Source organism: Salmo salar, chromosome 05 (assembly GCF_965601325.2).
Source record: "Salmo salar chromosome 05, fSalSal1, whole genome shotgun sequence".
In the NCBI taxonomy this organism is placed as follows: domain Eukaryota; kingdom Metazoa; phylum Chordata; class Actinopteri; order Salmoniformes; family Salmonidae; genus Salmo; species Salmo salar.
Genome location: NC_138295.1, coordinates 58,030,928 through 58,049,594, shown reverse-complemented (window position 1 = coordinate 58,049,594; position 18,667 = coordinate 58,030,928). Strand labels below are relative to the sequence as shown.

The 18,667-nt window shown below is 42.4% G+C and overlaps 1 protein-coding gene across 1 annotated transcript in view; it reads right to left on the bottom strand.

Moving 5' to 3' along the window:
• LOC106605218 (gamma-aminobutyric acid type B receptor subunit 1) overlaps positions 1–18,667 on the bottom strand; it is a 52,702-nt gene that overhangs the window by 837 nt on the left and 33,198 nt on the right. Inside the window, exons 16-23 of the mRNA XM_014200627.3 lie at positions 17,045–17,195; positions 16,416–16,548; positions 16,005–16,121; positions 14,481–14,588; positions 4,185–4,278; positions 3,429–3,556; positions 813–941; positions 385–528 (exon numbers count right to left, since the gene is read on the bottom strand). Of these exons, the coding sequence (XP_014056102.2) occupies positions 385–528; positions 813–941; positions 3,429–3,556; positions 4,185–4,278; positions 14,481–14,588; positions 16,005–16,121; positions 16,416–16,548; positions 17,045–17,195 (1,004 nt within the window). The remainder of the gene's footprint in view (positions 1–384; positions 529–812; positions 942–3,428; positions 3,557–4,184; positions 4,279–14,480; positions 14,589–16,004; positions 16,122–16,415; positions 16,549–17,044; positions 17,196–18,667) is intronic.

The following is an 18,667-nucleotide window of genomic DNA, read 5'->3' as shown; positions in this document are numbered from 1 at the left end:
GGGTAAAGCGGAATCATTTATAAATCATTCACTGAGCATGAATTAGACATGTATTGATCATGTATCAATCATGTATTAATCAAACCAAATGTATCTCTTAGTAAAATATAATACAAATTAATGATTGGAATGATTGATTGCTAGGTCAAATAATTCAGACATATTAGATGTATTTTAATAGATGCATTGTGATTGTATTTTGATAGCTCAGGTATCAAAGTGATTGTGTATTGTAGTACCACCTGTATGATAAAGATTGGTTGAATGATTGATTACTAGTTCCAATAATTCAGATGTATTTTATATGTATTAGACATATTTCAATCTAGATGTATTGGGATTCTATGTTGATAGCTAAGGTGCATCAAAAAGTGTGAACTGTACCTCCTGTATGATCTTCTGCAGCTCACGGTTCTCTCTCTCCAGCTGGCGAGACTTCTCCTCGTCGTTGTTGTTGGTGGACGAGCCGGTCTTCAGCGTGTCCTGCTGCTCCGACTGCCACTCACCGCGCGTAATCAGCCTGCGCATCTAGAATAGAATAGAATATAACTTTATTCTACACAGCCAGAGAGACAGAGAAGAACCATATACTATATGTGAATTTGGAAATGTTAACATTGAAGAAAGTATTGACACTTTGTTTTTGAGTGCTGATGCAAGTGTACATTAAATACTGCTGCTAAATGACTCAGAGTCCTAGGCATCCTATTCCCTATATAGTGCACTACTTTTGACCAGAGCCCTGGTCAAAAGTAACACACTATAAGGGGAATAGGGTGCCATTTGGGACGCAGGTCTATTCTATACAGTACCTTGGGCACAAAGAGCACCACCAGCGTGATGTAGACAGAGAACACTATGGCCAAAGCGGCAAAGGCAAAGGAAGCGTCCTGCTGTGACGTGAGGATCATAGTGACAGGAGCCGTGATTATGCACAACACCTGCAGAGACGGGGGGGAAATAAGGGGGGATAGAGAGGATGAGAGAGGGAGCGAGAGAAAGGGGAAAGAGAGAGGGAAGAGGGGGAGAGAGGGATAGAGAGAGAGGAGAGAGAGAGAGGCAAAGAGGTAAATATCAAGGGAGAGGTGAGAGAGGAAAATAAGATCTAATAAAGCGCTCGGCAACTGCTTATCATTCCAACAAGGTTCCCAATATGAAAACATAATTAAAAAGTCATAGAGGAAGTAGCAGGTTAGCAGTACCATACTGGCACATCATCACAATGTCAAGCCTTACAAAAGCTCTCTGCTTCCCAACAAGGAGGCCTTTGCAGATTTATTTTAAAGGAGTCGATCTCATACAGGGCACCATTTGTGTAGGGAAATGTATAATTTATCTATGTGTATTACACCACGAAATATACACAATTAAATAAAATGGTGAAATCAACATCTATGCTTTCCCTTTGTCCGGACCTGCAGCTGTGTTTAACAATTTCATCAAGCTATATGAATGATTGATCAATTAAATGTTCTTTCCTCTACTTTGCAAAAAAAAAACGACTGTATGCACTTCATAATTGCATAACCGCCCCACAGCAAATGCGCAGTCAAAAGCTGTAAAACTGTGGGTGGTTTGCAATCGTAAGTGTTTTGGTTCCTCATTAAACTGTTTTGAGATGGGAATCTGGGCAAATTCTGGCAATTAGATAAATCATTGTTCAGAGAGTACTAAAATGTTTGCACATTGTTGAGCAGAAATAGAAACCCAGCCTAAAGCTAAAGTTATACAAATGTTTGCCCGTATAAGAGCAGCAGTTTGTTCTAGCAATAGTCTACATTACCAGACATTTAATGGATTTGCTCACCTGTGTGAGTAGGATTACACCTGTGTGAGTAGGATTACACCTGTGAGACACCTGCGTGAGTAGGATTACACCTGTGTGAGTAGGATTACACCTGTGTGAGACACCTGTGTGAGTAGGATTACACCTGTGAGACACCTGCGTGAGTAGGATTACACCTGTGTGAGACACCTGTGTGAGTAGGATTACACCTGTGAGACACCTGTGTGAGTAGGATTACACCTGTGAGACACCTGCGTGAGTAGGATTACACCTGTGTGAGACACCTGTGTGAGTAGGATTACACCTGTGAGACACCTGTGTGAGTAGGATTACACCTGTGAGACACCTGTGTGAGTAGGATTACACCTGTGTGAGACACCTGTGTGAGTAGGATTACACCTGTGTGAGTAGGATTACACCTGTGTGAGTCGGATTACGCCTGTGTGAGTAGGATTACACCTGTGTGAGTAGGATTACACCTGTGTGAGTCGGATTACGCCTGTGTGAGTCGGATTACGCCTGTGTGAGTAGGATTACGCCTGTGTGAGTAGGATTACACCTGTGAGACACCTGTGTGAGTAGGATTACACCTGTGAGACACCTGTGTGAGTAGGATTACACCTGTGAGACACCTGTGTGAGTAGGATTACACCTGCGTGAGTAGGATTACACCTGTGTGAGACACCTGTGTGAGTAGGATTACACCTGTGTGAGACACCTGTGTGAGTAGGATTACGCCTGTGTGAGTAGGATTACGCCTGTGTGAGTAGGATTACGCCTGTGTGAGTCGGATTACGCCTGTGTGAGTCGGATTACGCCTGTGTGAGTCGGATTACGCCTGTGTGAGTCGGATTACGCCTGTGTGAGTAGGATTACGCCTGTGTGAGTAGGATTACGCCTGTGTGAGTCGGATTACGCCTGTGTGAGTAGGATTACGCCTGTGTGAGTCGGATTACGCCTGTGTGAGTCGGATTACGCCTGTGTGAGTCGGATTACGCCTGTGTGAGTAGGATTACGCCTGTGTGAGTAGGATTACGCCTGTGTGAGTAGAATTACGCCTGTGTGAGTAGAATTACGCCTGTGTGAGTCGGATTACGCCTGTGTGAGTCGGATTACGCCTGTGTGAGTAGGATTACGCCTGTGTGAGTAGGATTACGCCTGTGAGAAGTAGGATTACGCCTGTGAGAAGTAGGATTACGCCTGTGTGAGTAGGATTACACCTGTGCGAGTAGGATTACGCCTGTGTGAGTAGGATTACACCTGTGTGAGTAGGATTACACCTGTGCGAGTAGGATTACACCTGTGTAAGGGTTACCGAATGGCTATGGCTACTTGTTTGCAACACTTAGATGGTGCAATGGTACTGTATGTTATCGCTGCTATCTTAGTTAAAGTGAAGATTAAATACCTCTATTGGTCCTTCACTGATTCAAATCAAATTCAAATGATTGTTTAGTCTTAGCAGTATGTCATCATTATGCACTGACGAATCATTGAATCTCATGTCCACACAGAGACAATGTCTAGCCTCTGCTATCTTTCTACCAATAGTTAATTGTTGCTTGGAGATCATTCGCTCGATGGACTGCCTAAAATGCAGAGCGGAAACCAGAGCACTCCCCCTGTGATGGTTGAGACTCACAGCCACGTTGTAAATAGCCATCCCCACGGCTCGATGGTCATTGATCTTCTCCGTGGAAACAGACTTGGTCTCGTAGGCCAGAAATATCCCCAGCAACAGCAGCAGTCCCTTGTAGCCATACACTACACCTGGTGGAGAGATAGAGGGAGGGAGAGAGAGAGAGAGAGAAAGAAAGAGAGAGAGAGTGGGAGAGAGAGAGAGAGAATGAGAGAGAGAGAGAGAGAGAGAGAGAGAGAGATGGAAAGCGAAGACGATGGAGTGATGTTAGGCAGTTGACTGAAGGTAATGCATATTCCCCTTTATTTCTTCTGTCCAAGTGTCCATTGTTCTTTCATTACGTCGCTCAATGGGGTGACAATATATTTGCATAGCACAGAGAGGGAATACTATGGGGCAATGGCACAGTTTGTGACCCATATTAATTGAATTTGACAGTATAATGCGTTCAGAAGAGCTGCCACTGTCAGGAAGAGAGGCAGTATGGTGATAGTGAGAGAAAGACAGATGAAAGGAGAAGATAAAATGAAATCGTATGAGGGAAAGATAAAGGCGGGGAATGACTGACTTGAGTGAGTGAGAGGAGGGGAGGAAAAATGGGGTCAGACAAAAAAAAGACAGAAAGAGCTAATGTGGGGGGCTGAGATACGAGGAGTGTTTAATTTACAATGAATGGACTGGGGATTGAGGGAGTGAGAGAGTGAAAAAAAGAGGGAACGAGGGAGTGAGAGAGAGGAGTAGGGAATAGAGGAGGGATACCGAGCCATGTGTTCATCTTCTCTGAGGTGCAGTGCTCCAGGAGGGGCTGAATCAGGACATCCAAGTCTCCTTTAGGGGCCTCCCTAGTGAACTTCTACTCGGAGAGAGGGTGGGGGGGAGTGAGAGAGAGAGAGAGAGAGAAAGAGAGAGAGAGAGAATGAGAGAGAGACAGGGAGAGCGAGACAGGAAGAGAGAGACATGGAGAGAGAGACAGGGAGCGAGAGACAGGGGGAGAGAGACAGGGAGAGAGAGACGGAGAGAGAGACAGGGAGCGAGAGACAGGGAGCGAGAGACAGGGAGCGAGAGACAGGGAGCGAGAGACAGGGAGAGAGAGAGGAAGTGAGAGAGAACGGGAGACAGAGTGAAAGACATTCCGTTGTGATATCCGCAATTCATTAACTTTAAAACTGACAAGTAGAAAGTAAACGAAAAATAAGATGACTGACATCAAAGCAATAAGATTTTGTTGAACACCAGACGTGACAGTGGTAACATACGAAAGCTAATACCACATAGAATACAGTACCCTCTAGAAAGTATTCACACCCCTTGACTTTTTACACATTTTGTTGTGTTACAGCCTGACGAAGGCCATGTGGCCGATACGTAAAAGTTTACTAAAGAACAGTGATACTATCAAGAGTGGTGTGTGGCTTTCTTCTTTTTTCTATTACAATGCCCCTTCAAAAAAGATAGCTCAGATGTGCGAGTACCTTTAGAATATTGAATTTTGTTGAGTTACAGCCTGAATTTAAAATGGATAACATTTCAATGTTTGGTCACTGGCCTACACACAATACCCCATGATGTCAAAGTGGTATTATGTTTTTAGAAATGTTTACAATTGAATAAAAAATGAAACGCTGAAATGTCTTGAGTCAATAAGTATTCAACCCCTTTTTTATGGCAAGCCTAAATAAGTTCAGTAGTAAAGTTGCATGGACTCACTCTGTATGCAATAATAGTGTTGAACATGATTTTTGAATGACTACCTCATCTCTGTACCCCACATATACAATTATCTGTAAGGTCCCTCAGTCGAGCAGTGAATTTCAAACACAGATTCAACCACAAAGACCACAGAGGTTTTCCAATGCCTCGCAAAGAAACCTACTGGTAGATGGGTAAAAATGAAAAAAGCAGACATTGAATATCCCTTTGAGCATGGTGAAGTTATTAACTTACACTTTGGATGGTGTATCAACACACCCAGTTGCCGGAGAGGAAGGAAACCGCTCAGGGATTTCACCATAAGGTGACTTTAAACCAGTTACAGAGTTTAATGGCTGTGATAGAAAACTGAGGATAGATCAACATTGTTATTACTCCACCATTTTTTTATTTAACCTTTATTTAACTAGGCAAGTCAGTTAAAAACAAATTCTTATTTACAATAACGGCCTACCGGGGAACAGTGGGTTGGCGCCGGAGAAGAAGACATACGTTTTATGTGCCCCCAACCGATTGTGTTTTTTGTTTGTAACTTTTTTTTTCTTCTGATTTTGTATATAATCTTCCCGCTACTGTCTCTTATGACCGAAAATCACTGCTGGACATCAGGACTGCGATTACTCACCACTGACTGGCAGAATCCTATTTTTCCTTTAGCGAGTTTGACAAGGCCGACGCAAACAATATACTGCTTTCTTGGGAACAGGCCCAGATCCCCGTGATTTGCGTGGAGGCGGAGAAAAAGGGGCTGCCTTCTGAGAATTTGTAGGCGATTGAATAAACCCCCACTTCCTTCCATTCTGCTAGCAAATGTGCAATCGTTGGACAATAAAATAGATGACCTACGTTGAAGATTAAACTACCAACGGGACATTGAAAACTGTAATATCTTATGTTTCAAGGCTGAACGACGACACTATCAACATACAGCTGGCTGGTCATACGCTGCACCAGCAGGATAGAACAGTGGCATTTGGTAAGACAAGGGGCAGCGGACAACGTATTTTTGTAAATAACAGCTGGTGCACGATATCTAAGGAAGTCTCGAGCTATTGCTCGCCTGAGGAAGAGTATCTCATGATAAACTGTAGACCACACTACCTACCTAGTAGAGGTCGACCGATTATGATTTTTCAACGCCGATACCGATTATTGGAGGCCCAAAAAAAGCCGCTACCGATTAATCGGTCGGGGGTTTTTTATTTGTAAAAATGACAATTACAACAATACTGAATGAACACTTATTTTAACTTAATATAATACATAAATACTATCAATTTAGCCTCAAATAAATAATGAAACATGTTCAATTTGGTTTAAATAATGCAAAAACAAAGTGTTGGAGAAGAAAGTAAAAGTGCAATATGTGCCATGTAAAAAAGCTAACGTTTAATTTCCTTGCTCAGAACATGAGAACATATGAAAGCTGGTGGTTCCTTTTAACATGAGTCTTCAATATTCCCAGGTAAGAAGTTTTAGGTTGTAGTTATTATAGGAATTATAGGACTATTTCTCTCTATACGATTTGTATTTCATATACCTTTGGCTATTGGATGTTCTTATAGGCACTTTAGTATTGCCAGTGTAACAGTATAGCTTCCGTCCCTCTCCACGCTCCTACCTGGGCTCAAACCAGGAACACATCAACAACAGCCACCCTCGAAGCAGCGTTACCCATGCAGAGCAAGGGGAACAACTACTCCAAGTCTCAGAGCGAGTGACGTTTTAAACGCTATTAGCGCGCACCCCGCTAACTAGCTAGCCATTTCACATCGGTTACACCAGCCTAATCTTGGGAGTTGATAGGCTTGAAGTCATAAACAGCGCAATGCTTGAAGAACTGCGAAAGGCTGCTGGCAAAATGCACGAAAGTGCTGTTTGAATGAATGATTACGAGCCTGCTGCTGCCTACCACCGCTCAGTCAGACTGCTCTATCAAATATTAAATCATAGACATAATTATAATACAATAAACACACAGAAATATGAGCCATAGGTCATTAATATGGTCGAATCCGGAAACTATCATCTCGAAAACAAAACATTTATTTTGTTCAGTGAAATACGGAACCGTTCCGTATTTTATCTAACGGGTGGCATCCCTAAGTCTAAATATTCCTGAGACATTGCAAAACCTTCAATGTTATGTCATAATTACGTAAAATTCTGGCAAATTAGTTCGCAACGAGCCAGGCGGCCCAAACTGTTGCATATACCCTGACTCTGCGTGCAATGAACGCAAGAGAACTGACACAATTTCACCTGGTTAATATTGCCTGCTAACCTGGATTTCGTTTAGCTAAATATGCAGGTTTAAAAATATATACTTCTGTGTATTGATTTTAAGAAAGGCATTGATGTTTATGGTTAGGTACAGTCATGCAACGATTGTGCTTTTTTCGCAAATGCGCTTTTGTTAAGTCATCCCCCGTTTGGCAAAGTTGTCTGTCTTTGTTAGTAAGAAATAGTCTTCACAGTTCTCAACGAGCCAGGCGGCCCAAACTGCTGCATATACCCTGACTCTGTTGCAGAGGTTACACATTTTCCCTAGTTAAAATAAATTCATGTTAGCAGGCAATATTAACTAAATATGCAGGTTTAAAAATATATACTTGTGTATTGATTTTAAGAAAGACATTGATGTTTATGGTTAGGTACACGTTGGAGCAACGACAGTCCTTTTTCCCGAATGCGCACCGCATCGATTATATGCAACGCAGGACAGGCTAGATAAACTAGTAATATCATCAACCATGTGTAGTTAACTAGTGATTATGATTGATTGTTTTTTATAAGATAAGTATACTGCTAGCTAGCAACTTACCTTAGCTTCTTACTGCATTCGTGTAACAGGAAGGCTCCTCGTGGAGTGCAATGTAAGACAGGTGGTTAGAGCGTTGGACTAGTTAACCGTAAGGTTGCAAGATTGAATCCCCAAGCTGACAAGGTAAAAATCTGTCGTTCTGCCCCTGAACGGCGCCCACCGTTCCTAGGCCGTCATTGAAAATAAGAATGTGTTCTTAACTGACTTGTCTAGTTAAAAAATATTATAAAATAAAATAAAAAATCAAATAAAAATATCGGCAAATCGGTGGCCAAAAATACCGATTACCGATTGTTATGAAAACTTGAAATCGGCCCTAATTAATCGGCCATTCCGATTAATCGGTCGACCTCTACTACCTAGAGATTTTTAATCTGTATTTTTCGTAGTTGTTTACATACCACCACAGTCAGAGGATGGCACTAAGACAGCATTGAATGAGCTGTATTCCGCCATAAGCAAACAAGAAAACGGTCACCCAGAGGCGGCGCTCCTAGTAGCCGGGGACTTTAATGCAGGGAAACTTAAATCCGTTTTACCAAATTTCTATCAGCATGTTAAATGTGCAACCAGAGGAAAAAAAACTCTGGACCACCTTTACTCCACACACAGAGACACATAAAAAGCTCTCCCTTGCCCTCCATTTGGCAAATCTGACCATAATTCTATCCTCCTGTTTCATGCTTACAAGCAAAAATGAAAGCAGGAAGCATAATTGACTAGATCAATAAAAAAAGTGGTCAGATGAAGCAGATGTTAAGCTACAGGACTGTTTTGCTAGCACAGACGGGAATATGTACCGGGATTACTCCGATGGCATTGAGGAGTACACCACATCTGTCATTGGCTTCATCAATAAGTGCATCGATGACGTCGTCCCCACAGTGACCATACATACATACCCCAAACAGAAGCTATGGATTATAGGCAACATCCACACTGAGCTAAAGGCTAGAGCCGCCACTTTCAAGGAGCAGGACTCTAACCCGGAAGCTTATAAGAAATCCCGTTATGCCCTCCGACGAACCATCAAACAGGCAAAGCGTCAATACAGGACTAAGATCGAATCGTACTACACCGGGTCTGACGCTCGTCGGATGTGGCAGGGCTTGCAAACCATTACAGACTACAAAGGGAAGCACAGCCGAGAGCCGCCTAGTGACACGAGCCTATCAGACGAGCTAAATAACTTCTATGCTCGCTTCGAGGCAAATAACACTGAAACATGCATGAGAGCACCAGCTGTTCAGAAAGACTGTGTGATCACGCTCTCTGCAGCCGATGTGAGCGAGACCTTTAAACAGGTCAACATTCACAAGGCCGCAGGGTCAGACAGATTACCAGGACATGTACTGCGAGCATGCGCTGACCAACTGGCAAGTGTCTTCACTGACATTTTCAACCTCTCCCTGTCCAAGTCTGTAATACCAACATGTTTTAAGCAGACAACCATAGTGCCTGTGCCCAAGAACACTAAGGCAACCTGCCTAAACGACTACCGACCCGTAGCTCTCACGTCCATAGCCATGAAGTGCTTCGAAAGGCTGATCATGGCTCACATAAACACTATTATCCCAGAAAGCCGAGATCCACTCCAATTTGCATACCACCCCAACAGATCCACAGATGATGCAATCTCGATTGCACTCCACACTGCCCTTTCCCACCTGGACAAAAATAACACCTATGTGAGAATGCTATTCATTGACTACAGCTCAGCGTATAGTGCCCTCAAAGCTCATCAATAAGCTAAGGACCCTGGGACTAAACACCTCCCTCTGCAACTGGATTCTGGACTTCCTGACGGGCCGCCCCTAGGTGGTAAGGGTAGGTAACAACACATTCGCCACGCTGATCCTCAACACAGGGCCCCCTCAGGGGTGCGTGCTCAGTCCCCTCCTGTACTCCCTGTTCACTCATAACTGCACGGCCAGGCACGACTCCAACACCATCATTAAGTTTGCCGATGACATAACAGTTGTAGGCCTGATCACCGACAACGACGAGACAGCCTATAGGGAGGAGGTCAGAGACAACAACCTCTCCCCTGATCGAGACAAAAGAGATGATTGTGGACTACAGGAAAAAGAGGACCGAGCACCCCCATTCTCATCGATGGGGCTGCAGTGGAGCAGGTTGAGAGCTTCAAGTTCCTTGGTGTCCACATCACCAACAAACTATCATGGTCCAAACACACTAAGATAGTCGTGAAGAGGGCACGACAAAGCCTATTCCCCCTCAGGAGACTGAAAAGTTTTGGCAGTCGGAAGTTTAAATACACTTAGGTTGGAGTCATTAAAACTTGTTTTTCAACCACTCCACAAATTTCTTGTTAACAAACTATAGTTTTGTCAAGTTGTTTAGGACATCTACTTTGTGCATGACACAAGTCATTTTTCCAACAATTGTTTACAGACAGATTATTTCACTTATAATTCACTGTAGTAATTCCTGTGGGTCAGAAGTTTACATATACTAAGTTGACTGTGGCTTTAAACAGCTTGGATAATTCCAGAAAATGATGTCAAGGCTTTAGAAGCTTCTGATAGGCTAATTTACATAATTTTTGTAAATTGGAGGTGTACCTGTGGATGTATTTCAAGGCCTACCTTCAAACTCAGTGAGTCTTTGCTTGACATCATGAGAAACTCAAAAGAAATCAGCCAAGACCTCAGAAAAAAATTGTAGACCCCCACAAGTCTGGTTCATCCTTGGGAGCAATTTCCAAATGCCTGAAGGTACCACGTTCATCTGTACAAACAATAGTACGCAAGTATAAACACCATGGGATCACGCAGCCGTCATACCGCTCAGGAAGGAGACGCGTTCTGTCTCCTAGAGATGAACGTACTTTGGTGTGAAAAGTGCAAATCAATCCCAGAACATCAGCGAAGGACTTTGTGAAGATGCTGGAGGAAACAGGTACAAAAGTATCTATATCCACAGTAAAATGAGTCCTTTATCCACATAACTTGAAAGGCCTCTCAGCAAGGAAGAAACCACTGCTCCAAAACCGCCATAAAAAAAGCCAGACTACGGTTTGCAACTGCACATGGGGACAAAGATTGTACTTTTTTTTGAGAAATGTCCTATGGTCTGATGAAACAAAAATAGAACTGTTTGGCCATAATGACCATTGTTATGTTTGGAGGGAAAAGGGGGAAGCTTGCAAGCCGAAGAACACCATCCCAACCATGAAGCACGGGGGTGGAAGTATCATGTTGTGGGGGTGCTTTGCTGCAGGAGGGACTGGTGCACTTCACAAAATAGATGGCATAATGAAGAAGGAAAATTATGTGGATATATTGAAGCAACATCTCAAGACATGAGCAGTGTCTTCCAAATGAACAATGACCCCAAGCATACTTCCAAAGGACAACAAAGTCAAGGTATTGGAGTGGCCATTACAAAGCCCTGACCTCAATCCCATAGAAAATATGTGGGCAGAACTGAAAAAGCGTGTGCGAGTAAGGAGGCCTACAAACCTGACTCAGTTATACCAGCTCTGTTAGGAGGAATGGGCCAAAATTCATCTAACTTATTGTGGGAAGCTTGTGGAAGGCTACCTGAAACATTTGACCCAAGTTAACTAGGCTAGGCGGGACGAATTCGTCCCACCTACGTAACAGCCACTGCTATCCTGTGGCGCGATTTTCAAAACCTTAAAAATCCTATTACTTCAATTTCTCAAACATATGACTATTTTACAGCCATTTAAAGACAAGACTCTCGTTAATCTAACCACACTGTCCGATTTCAAAAAGGCTTTACAACGAAAGCAAAACATTAGATTATGTCAGCAGAGTACCAAGCCAGAAATAATCAGACACCCATTTTTCAAGCCAGCATATAATGTCACCAAAACCCAGAAGACAGCTAAATGCAGCACTCACCTTTGATGATCTTCATCAGATGACAACCCTAGGACATTATGTTATACAATACATGCATGTTTTGTTCAATCAAGTTCATATTTATATCAAAAACCAGCTTTTTACATTAGCATGTGACGTTCAGAAATAGCAACTTCCGGGGAATTCGCTAACATTTTACTAAATTACTCACGATAAACGTTCACAAAAAGCATAACAATTATTTTAAGAATTATAGATACAGACCTCCTCTATGCACTCGATATGTCCGATTTTAAAATAGCTTTTTGGTGAAAGCACATTTTGCAATATTCTAAGTACATAGCCCAGGCATCACGGGCTCGCTATTTAGACACCCGGCAAGTTTAGCACTCACCATAATCATATTTACTATTATAAAAGTTTGATTACCTTTTGTTGTCTTCGTCAGAATACACACCCAGGACTGCTACTTCAATAACAAATGTTGGTTTGGTCCAAAATAATCCATCGTTATATCCGAATAGCGGCGTTTTGTTCGTGCGTTCCAGACACTATCCGAAATAGTAAAGAAGTGTCGCGCGCATGGCGCAATTCGTGACAATAAAATTCTAAGTATTCCATTACCGTACTTCGAAGCATGTCAACCACTGTTTAAAATCAATTTTTACGACATTTTTCTCGTAGAAAAGCGAAAATATTCCGACAGGGAATCTCCTTTTCGGCAAACAGAGGAAAAAATCCCAAAGGCGGGGGCGGTCGGGGTCACGCGCATAAGCCAGTGTCCCTTGATCGGCCACTTGAGAAAGGCGATAATGTGTTTCAACCTGGGGCTGGAATGACGACATTCTGTTTTTTCCCGGGCTCTGAGCGCCTATGGACGACGTGGGAAGTGTCACGTTAGAGCAGAGATCCTTAGTAAATGATAGAGATGGAAAAGAAGTTCAACAAATGGTCAGACAGGCCACTTCCTGTAAAGGAATCTCTCAGGTTTTGACCTGCCATTTGAGTTCTGTTATACTCACAGACACCATTCAAACAGTTTTAGAAAATTTGGGGTGTTTTCTATCCATATGTAATAAGTATATGCATATTCTAGTTACTGGGTAGGAGTGGTAACCAGATTAAATCGGGTATGTTTTTTATCCAGCCGTGTCAATACTGCCCCCTAGCCCTAACAGGTTAAACAATTTAAAGGCAATGCTACCAAATACTAATTGAGTGTATGTAAACTTCTGACCCACTGGGAATGTTATGAAATAAATAAAAGCTGAAATAAATCCTTCTCTCTACTATTATTCTAACATTTCACATTCTTAAAATAAAGTGGTGATCCTAACTGACCTAAGACAGGGTTTTTACTAGGATTAAATATCAGGAATTGTGAAAAACTGAGTTTAAATGTATTTTTGCTAAGGTGTATGTAAACTTCCGACTTCAACTGTATTACCTCAACTAACCGGTGCCCCCCGCACATTGACTCTGTACCATTTTCCCCCCTGTATATAGTCTCGCTATTGTTATTTTACTGCTGCTCTTTAATTACTTGTTACTTTTATTGATTATTCTTATCAATTTTTTTTAAACTGCATTGTTGGTTAGGGGCTCGTAAGTAAGCGTTTCACTGTAAGGTCTACACCTGTTGTATTCGGCGCATGTGATTAATAAAATTCGATTTGATTAACTGCCTTGTTCAGGGGCAGAACAACAGATTTGTATCTTGTCAGCTGGGGGATTCGGTCCAGCAACCTTTCGGTTACTAGCCCAATGCTCTAACCACTATGCTACCTGCCGCCCCAATACTAACCTAATTGACGGAGTGAAAAAAAGGAAGCCTGCACAAAATAAAAAATATTCCAAAACCTGCATCATGTTTGCAACAAGACACTAAAGTAATACTGCAAAAAATGTGGAAAAGCAATGAACTTTTTGTCCTGACTACAAAGCGTTATGTTTGGAGCAAATCCAACACATCACTGAATACCACTCTTCATATTTTCAAGCATGGTGGTGGCTGCATCATGTTATGGGTATGCTTGTAATCATTAAGGACTGGGGAGTTTTTCAGGATAAAAAAGAAACGGAACGGAGCTAAGCGCAGGCTAAATCTTAGAGGAAAATCTGGTTCAGTCTTTTTTCCACCAGGCACTGGGAGATGAATTCACCTTTCAGCAGGACAATAACCTAAAACACAAGGCCAACTCTACACTGGAGTTGCTTACCAAGAAGACAGTGAATGTTCCTGAATGGCCAAGTTAAATCTGCTTGAAAATCTATTGCAAGACCTGAAAATGGATCTCTAGCAATGATAAACAACCAATTTTACTTGAAGAATTTTGAAAATAACAATGGGCAAATGTTGCATAATCTAGGTGTAGAAAGCTCTAGCGACCCAGAAAGACTCACAGCTGTAATCGCTGCCAAAGGTGCTTCTTTCAACAAAGTATTGACCCAGGGTTGTGAATACTTACGTAAATAAGATATTTCTGTATTTAAATCTCAATAAATTTGCTAAAAAATCTAAAAACATGTTCTCATTTTGTCATTATGGGGTATTGTGTGTAGATGAGCGAAAAAACAAACAATTTAATCAATTTTGAATTCAGCCTGTAACACAACAACATTAGGAAAAAGTCCAGGGGTGTGACCGATATGACAGTGTCACTGTACCTCCACTGTGATGTGTAAAGGATCCACAATCTGCCAAATCATGAGTGACAGGACGTCTATGGCTAGTAACACTCCAACTGTTGCATAGAGTTTCCATGGCTCCAGGTGCTGCAGGGATACAGGAGAACCAATCACAATCCAAGGACCAAGGGTAATGCAGTGAGTCCACAAACAAGGATAAATGGGCTCAAGCATACAGTAGATAAACTACCAACAGAGTACAGTATTGTATACGTGTATCAGCACAGAATACTTAAGTTATCAGAGCTCCCTTTAAAAAGAGATTCATGTCAATGGGCTTCCCTGGTTAAATAAAGCACACATAAATTCATTGGCATTTCGACAATAATGTTAAAATATTCTAAGTGTAAATTGAGGAGTTACTAGGCAGTGGATGCTGTATGCACAACAGTGGTTTTTGAATGAGTAACATATCAAGAAGAAATTTGGCCCAAAAAGGATATAAGCAAAATAAACAACATGCTTCTTCATTTTCCATCACTTCATTCTGGCTTGCTTCTAGCCCTGCAACCGTTCACCCTACGCATAACCAAACCGTATCACATAGACCTTGTCACCTCTTCTCTCCAAGTGCATGAAATGATTTGACTGCCTTCAATAGTCTTGCCATATTCTGACTTGGGAACTTTTTTAAGTACTTTCACAGAGCTCTTTGGCAAATTGCCCTTGCATGGCCATTAAAGAGAGCTGAAAGTCAACATGATTCGTCTTGCATTGGCTCAACTAATAAAGCCCCCGAAGGTTGGATTTCCACATAGAACTTTAATACTCATACATATTCATAAATGCTCCATAAATGGCTTAATCTCTCATTCTTCTGATTAGGTCTTAGAAGAATTCCCACAACACATCGCGCACTCGCAGTGTCTCGCTAGCTTCAGGACACACTATCGTAGAGAGGACACACACATGCATACGTAATCAAGCTGATAGTGTGAGCATCACGGCTATGAGTGTGTGTGGAGGTATCTCTCTGTATGAGTGTGAGTGAGTGTGTGTGTGTGTGTGTGTGTCTGTGTGTGCGTGCGTGCGCATGCATTTGTGTGTGTGTACGTGTGTCTGTTTGTCTATGTGACTCCTGTCTCTGTTTCAAGCCTGTCATACGCTGCTCCACTCTACTATACTTTCCTGTACTGTACTCTATTCTACTGTAGTCTACTATACTCTATTCTACTCGACTGTACTCTATTCTACTCTACTGTACTCTATTCTACTCTACTGTACTCTATTCTACTCTACTGTACTCTATTCTACTCTACTGTACTCTATTGTATTCTACTGTACTCTACTGTACTCTACTGTACTCTACTCTACTCTACTGTACTATACTGTACTCTACTGCAGTATATCCCACAGTAGAGGATATACAGAGATACTTTAACATGCAGAGCAAAGCATATCTCCCAGTGGCTTATGTATTTTTTATCTGCCAACACCACACATTCAGTACTGTAGACTCTGGAGCTTCCCTGTTCCCTCCTCTGGCCCTCCTAAAAGGCTTACCTTCCTCTTCTCCTTCTTCTCCTCCTTCTTTGTGAAGAGATTGTGTACCCACCAAATCTTGGTGAACATGCTGCCATAGGCCAGACTGAAGCCCAGGCCGAGCAGCCACAGACGGAACTAGACAGAGAGGGAGAGATTTTGTTGATTCAATATTTAACTTTTTTGATGCTTTGGCAATGCAAATGCAATTTTTATTATGCCAATAAAGCAACAACTGAATTGATAATGAGAGAGAGAGAGAGAGAGAGAGAGAGAGAGAGAGAGAGAGAGAGAAATAAGGAGAGAGACAAGGAATATGACAAATAGAGAGAGGCAGAGAGAGAAATAATTTCTCCTGACAAGCCATTACAGCACATCCATCTACTGTAGCACTAGAAGAACAACCCATTCCCACGGCTTTAGCTGTGTTACCTGACAGACCACAGTGAACTGGGACCTGTGGATGTGGTGTCCGTCGATCCCCAGGGGAAACACAGCAGCAAGGGCCATCATACAGCCCACTGCTGTCATGTTGTTCAGGTAGGGCTGGGAGTTCTGGATGTACCTAGCAGAACACACACAAAGAGGGTATGAAGAAAGGCCAGCGAATATAGACAAAACCCACAAAGGGACTGTTTCATGTGCAACACTGTATTGGAACTACTTGTCACAACAGCATCAAACTAATGTCATAAACGTGGCATATTTTGTCACTGAATGCAAAGTGACAAGGCATTTTGCATGGATTAGAGACAGTAATGCCAAATGTCGACATAAACGGGAATATCACTTGCCCACAGCCATCTGAAGACCTACAAGCAGGACCCACCTGGAGGACAGTCATACTCGACCCAGCTTGATTGCCAATGATGACATTGAGTTTTGATGATGAATTGTTGATGATGAATTGCTAGCTGTAGCCAATATTTTTTAATTGAACCTTTAACTAGGCAACTCAGTTAAGAACAAATTATTATTTACAATGACGGCCTACAATGACAGTGTTGCTTAAATGTGCAAGATAAATTCCCTCTGTAGGGGAAATAAAGTTCTAATCTTACCGGACGTTGCTGTTGTAGATGTTGAAGGTCAGACAGACGATGCCCAGCAGGATGCCCAGACCAGCGAAGACAGACACAGCAGCAAACAGCTTCTGAGAGAGGTACCTAAACTCCTCGATGACTATTGTCGAGTCAGCCGGGGGCCCGGCGCCTGAACAGAGAGAGAGAGAGAGAAAGAGACAGAGAGGGAGAGAGACAGAGAGAGAGAGAGAGAGAGAGAGAGAGAGAGAGATAAAGAGATATATATTGAGAGAGAGCGAAAGAAAGAAAGAAAGAAAGAAAGAAAGAAAGAAAGAAAGAAAGAAAGAAAGAAAGAAAGAAAGAAAGAAAGAAAGAGAGAGAGAAAGAGAGAGAGAAAGAGAGAGAGAAAGAGAGAGAGAGAGAGAGAGAGAGAGAGAGAGAGAGAGAGAGAGAGAGAGAGAGAGAGAGAGAGAGGCAGGACAGAGGTTATCCATGCCTTAAAGAGACAGACAATCTACTGTACTGTACTTGATGTCACTCAGAACAGAACAGGGCAAAAGGACAATTATGTTTTGAATTAAGATCAAAATCAGAATTTGAACATCAGGGAGGGCACTACACTCAGTAACCTCTACAGACACCAACCTAAAGGATCAAATGAAATTGGCACAATCAATTTACACAGTAACTGGTATACATTATTGTGTTGCTCTCAATGATTTCATTCAATGACCAATAAGGTACAGAAATTGAGAATAAACGAGGATAGATGTGGAAATTAGGACGTGTTCACCCTAAATATCTCAAAACATGTGCATCACTAAAAAGTAACCAAAAAATAGGCATTGGTTCTTTCAAGGTAGGGGATGGTTGAAAGTGCAGCTGACTGACTTTATCTATCTCCGATTTCTCTCTGTATCCTCCTGTCTGTCTAAATCCAGCTCTGCCTGCAGATCCTGACAGCTTCTCGGGGTGTGGGTGTCACTGTGTCCTTACGTAAAGGCGGATGACAGTGACATAGACTTGTGTCAGTGTGTGGTGACGTGTCCATGTCAGGAAGAGGGTGACACAGTGTCGAGCCCCAGTGGTGTCACAATACCAGGGCGCCCACATTTGGTTTGACGGTTTCAGCGATATCACACCACTGACTTGCCTAAAGTGACATCTGAGACATCCTGTCTAAGAACAGTGACGGCTGTTTGAAGATGTGTGTGTTCTTGTGTGCATTGAAGAGAGAGCGAGCACTGTCCTGTCAGCTGATGTGTTTGCACTGTTTAAACCTTCCTCTGTCCTTGATCAAGGAATCAGGACATGGTGTTGCCATGGAGACCAAGCTCTGTAACAGTTGCCACAGTGATTAGGAAGACAGCTGAGCTGAAGTGGTTGTTAGGGGCGACCACGATGAGAGCAAGAAAGTGACGGAGTAATTCAACAAGGGGTAAACAGAATGGAGAACAGGAGAGTTAAGTTAAGAGAACAATCACCTCCACAGCAGACCCAAATCGCCTCTGCCACTGTACATCAAGCTAAACTCCCCTCCGTTACCTGTAGAACAAACTAAACTCCCCTCCGTTACCTCAAGAACAAACTAAACTCACCTCCGTTACCTGTAGAACAAACTAAACTCACCTCCGTTACCTGTAGAACAAACTAAACTCACCT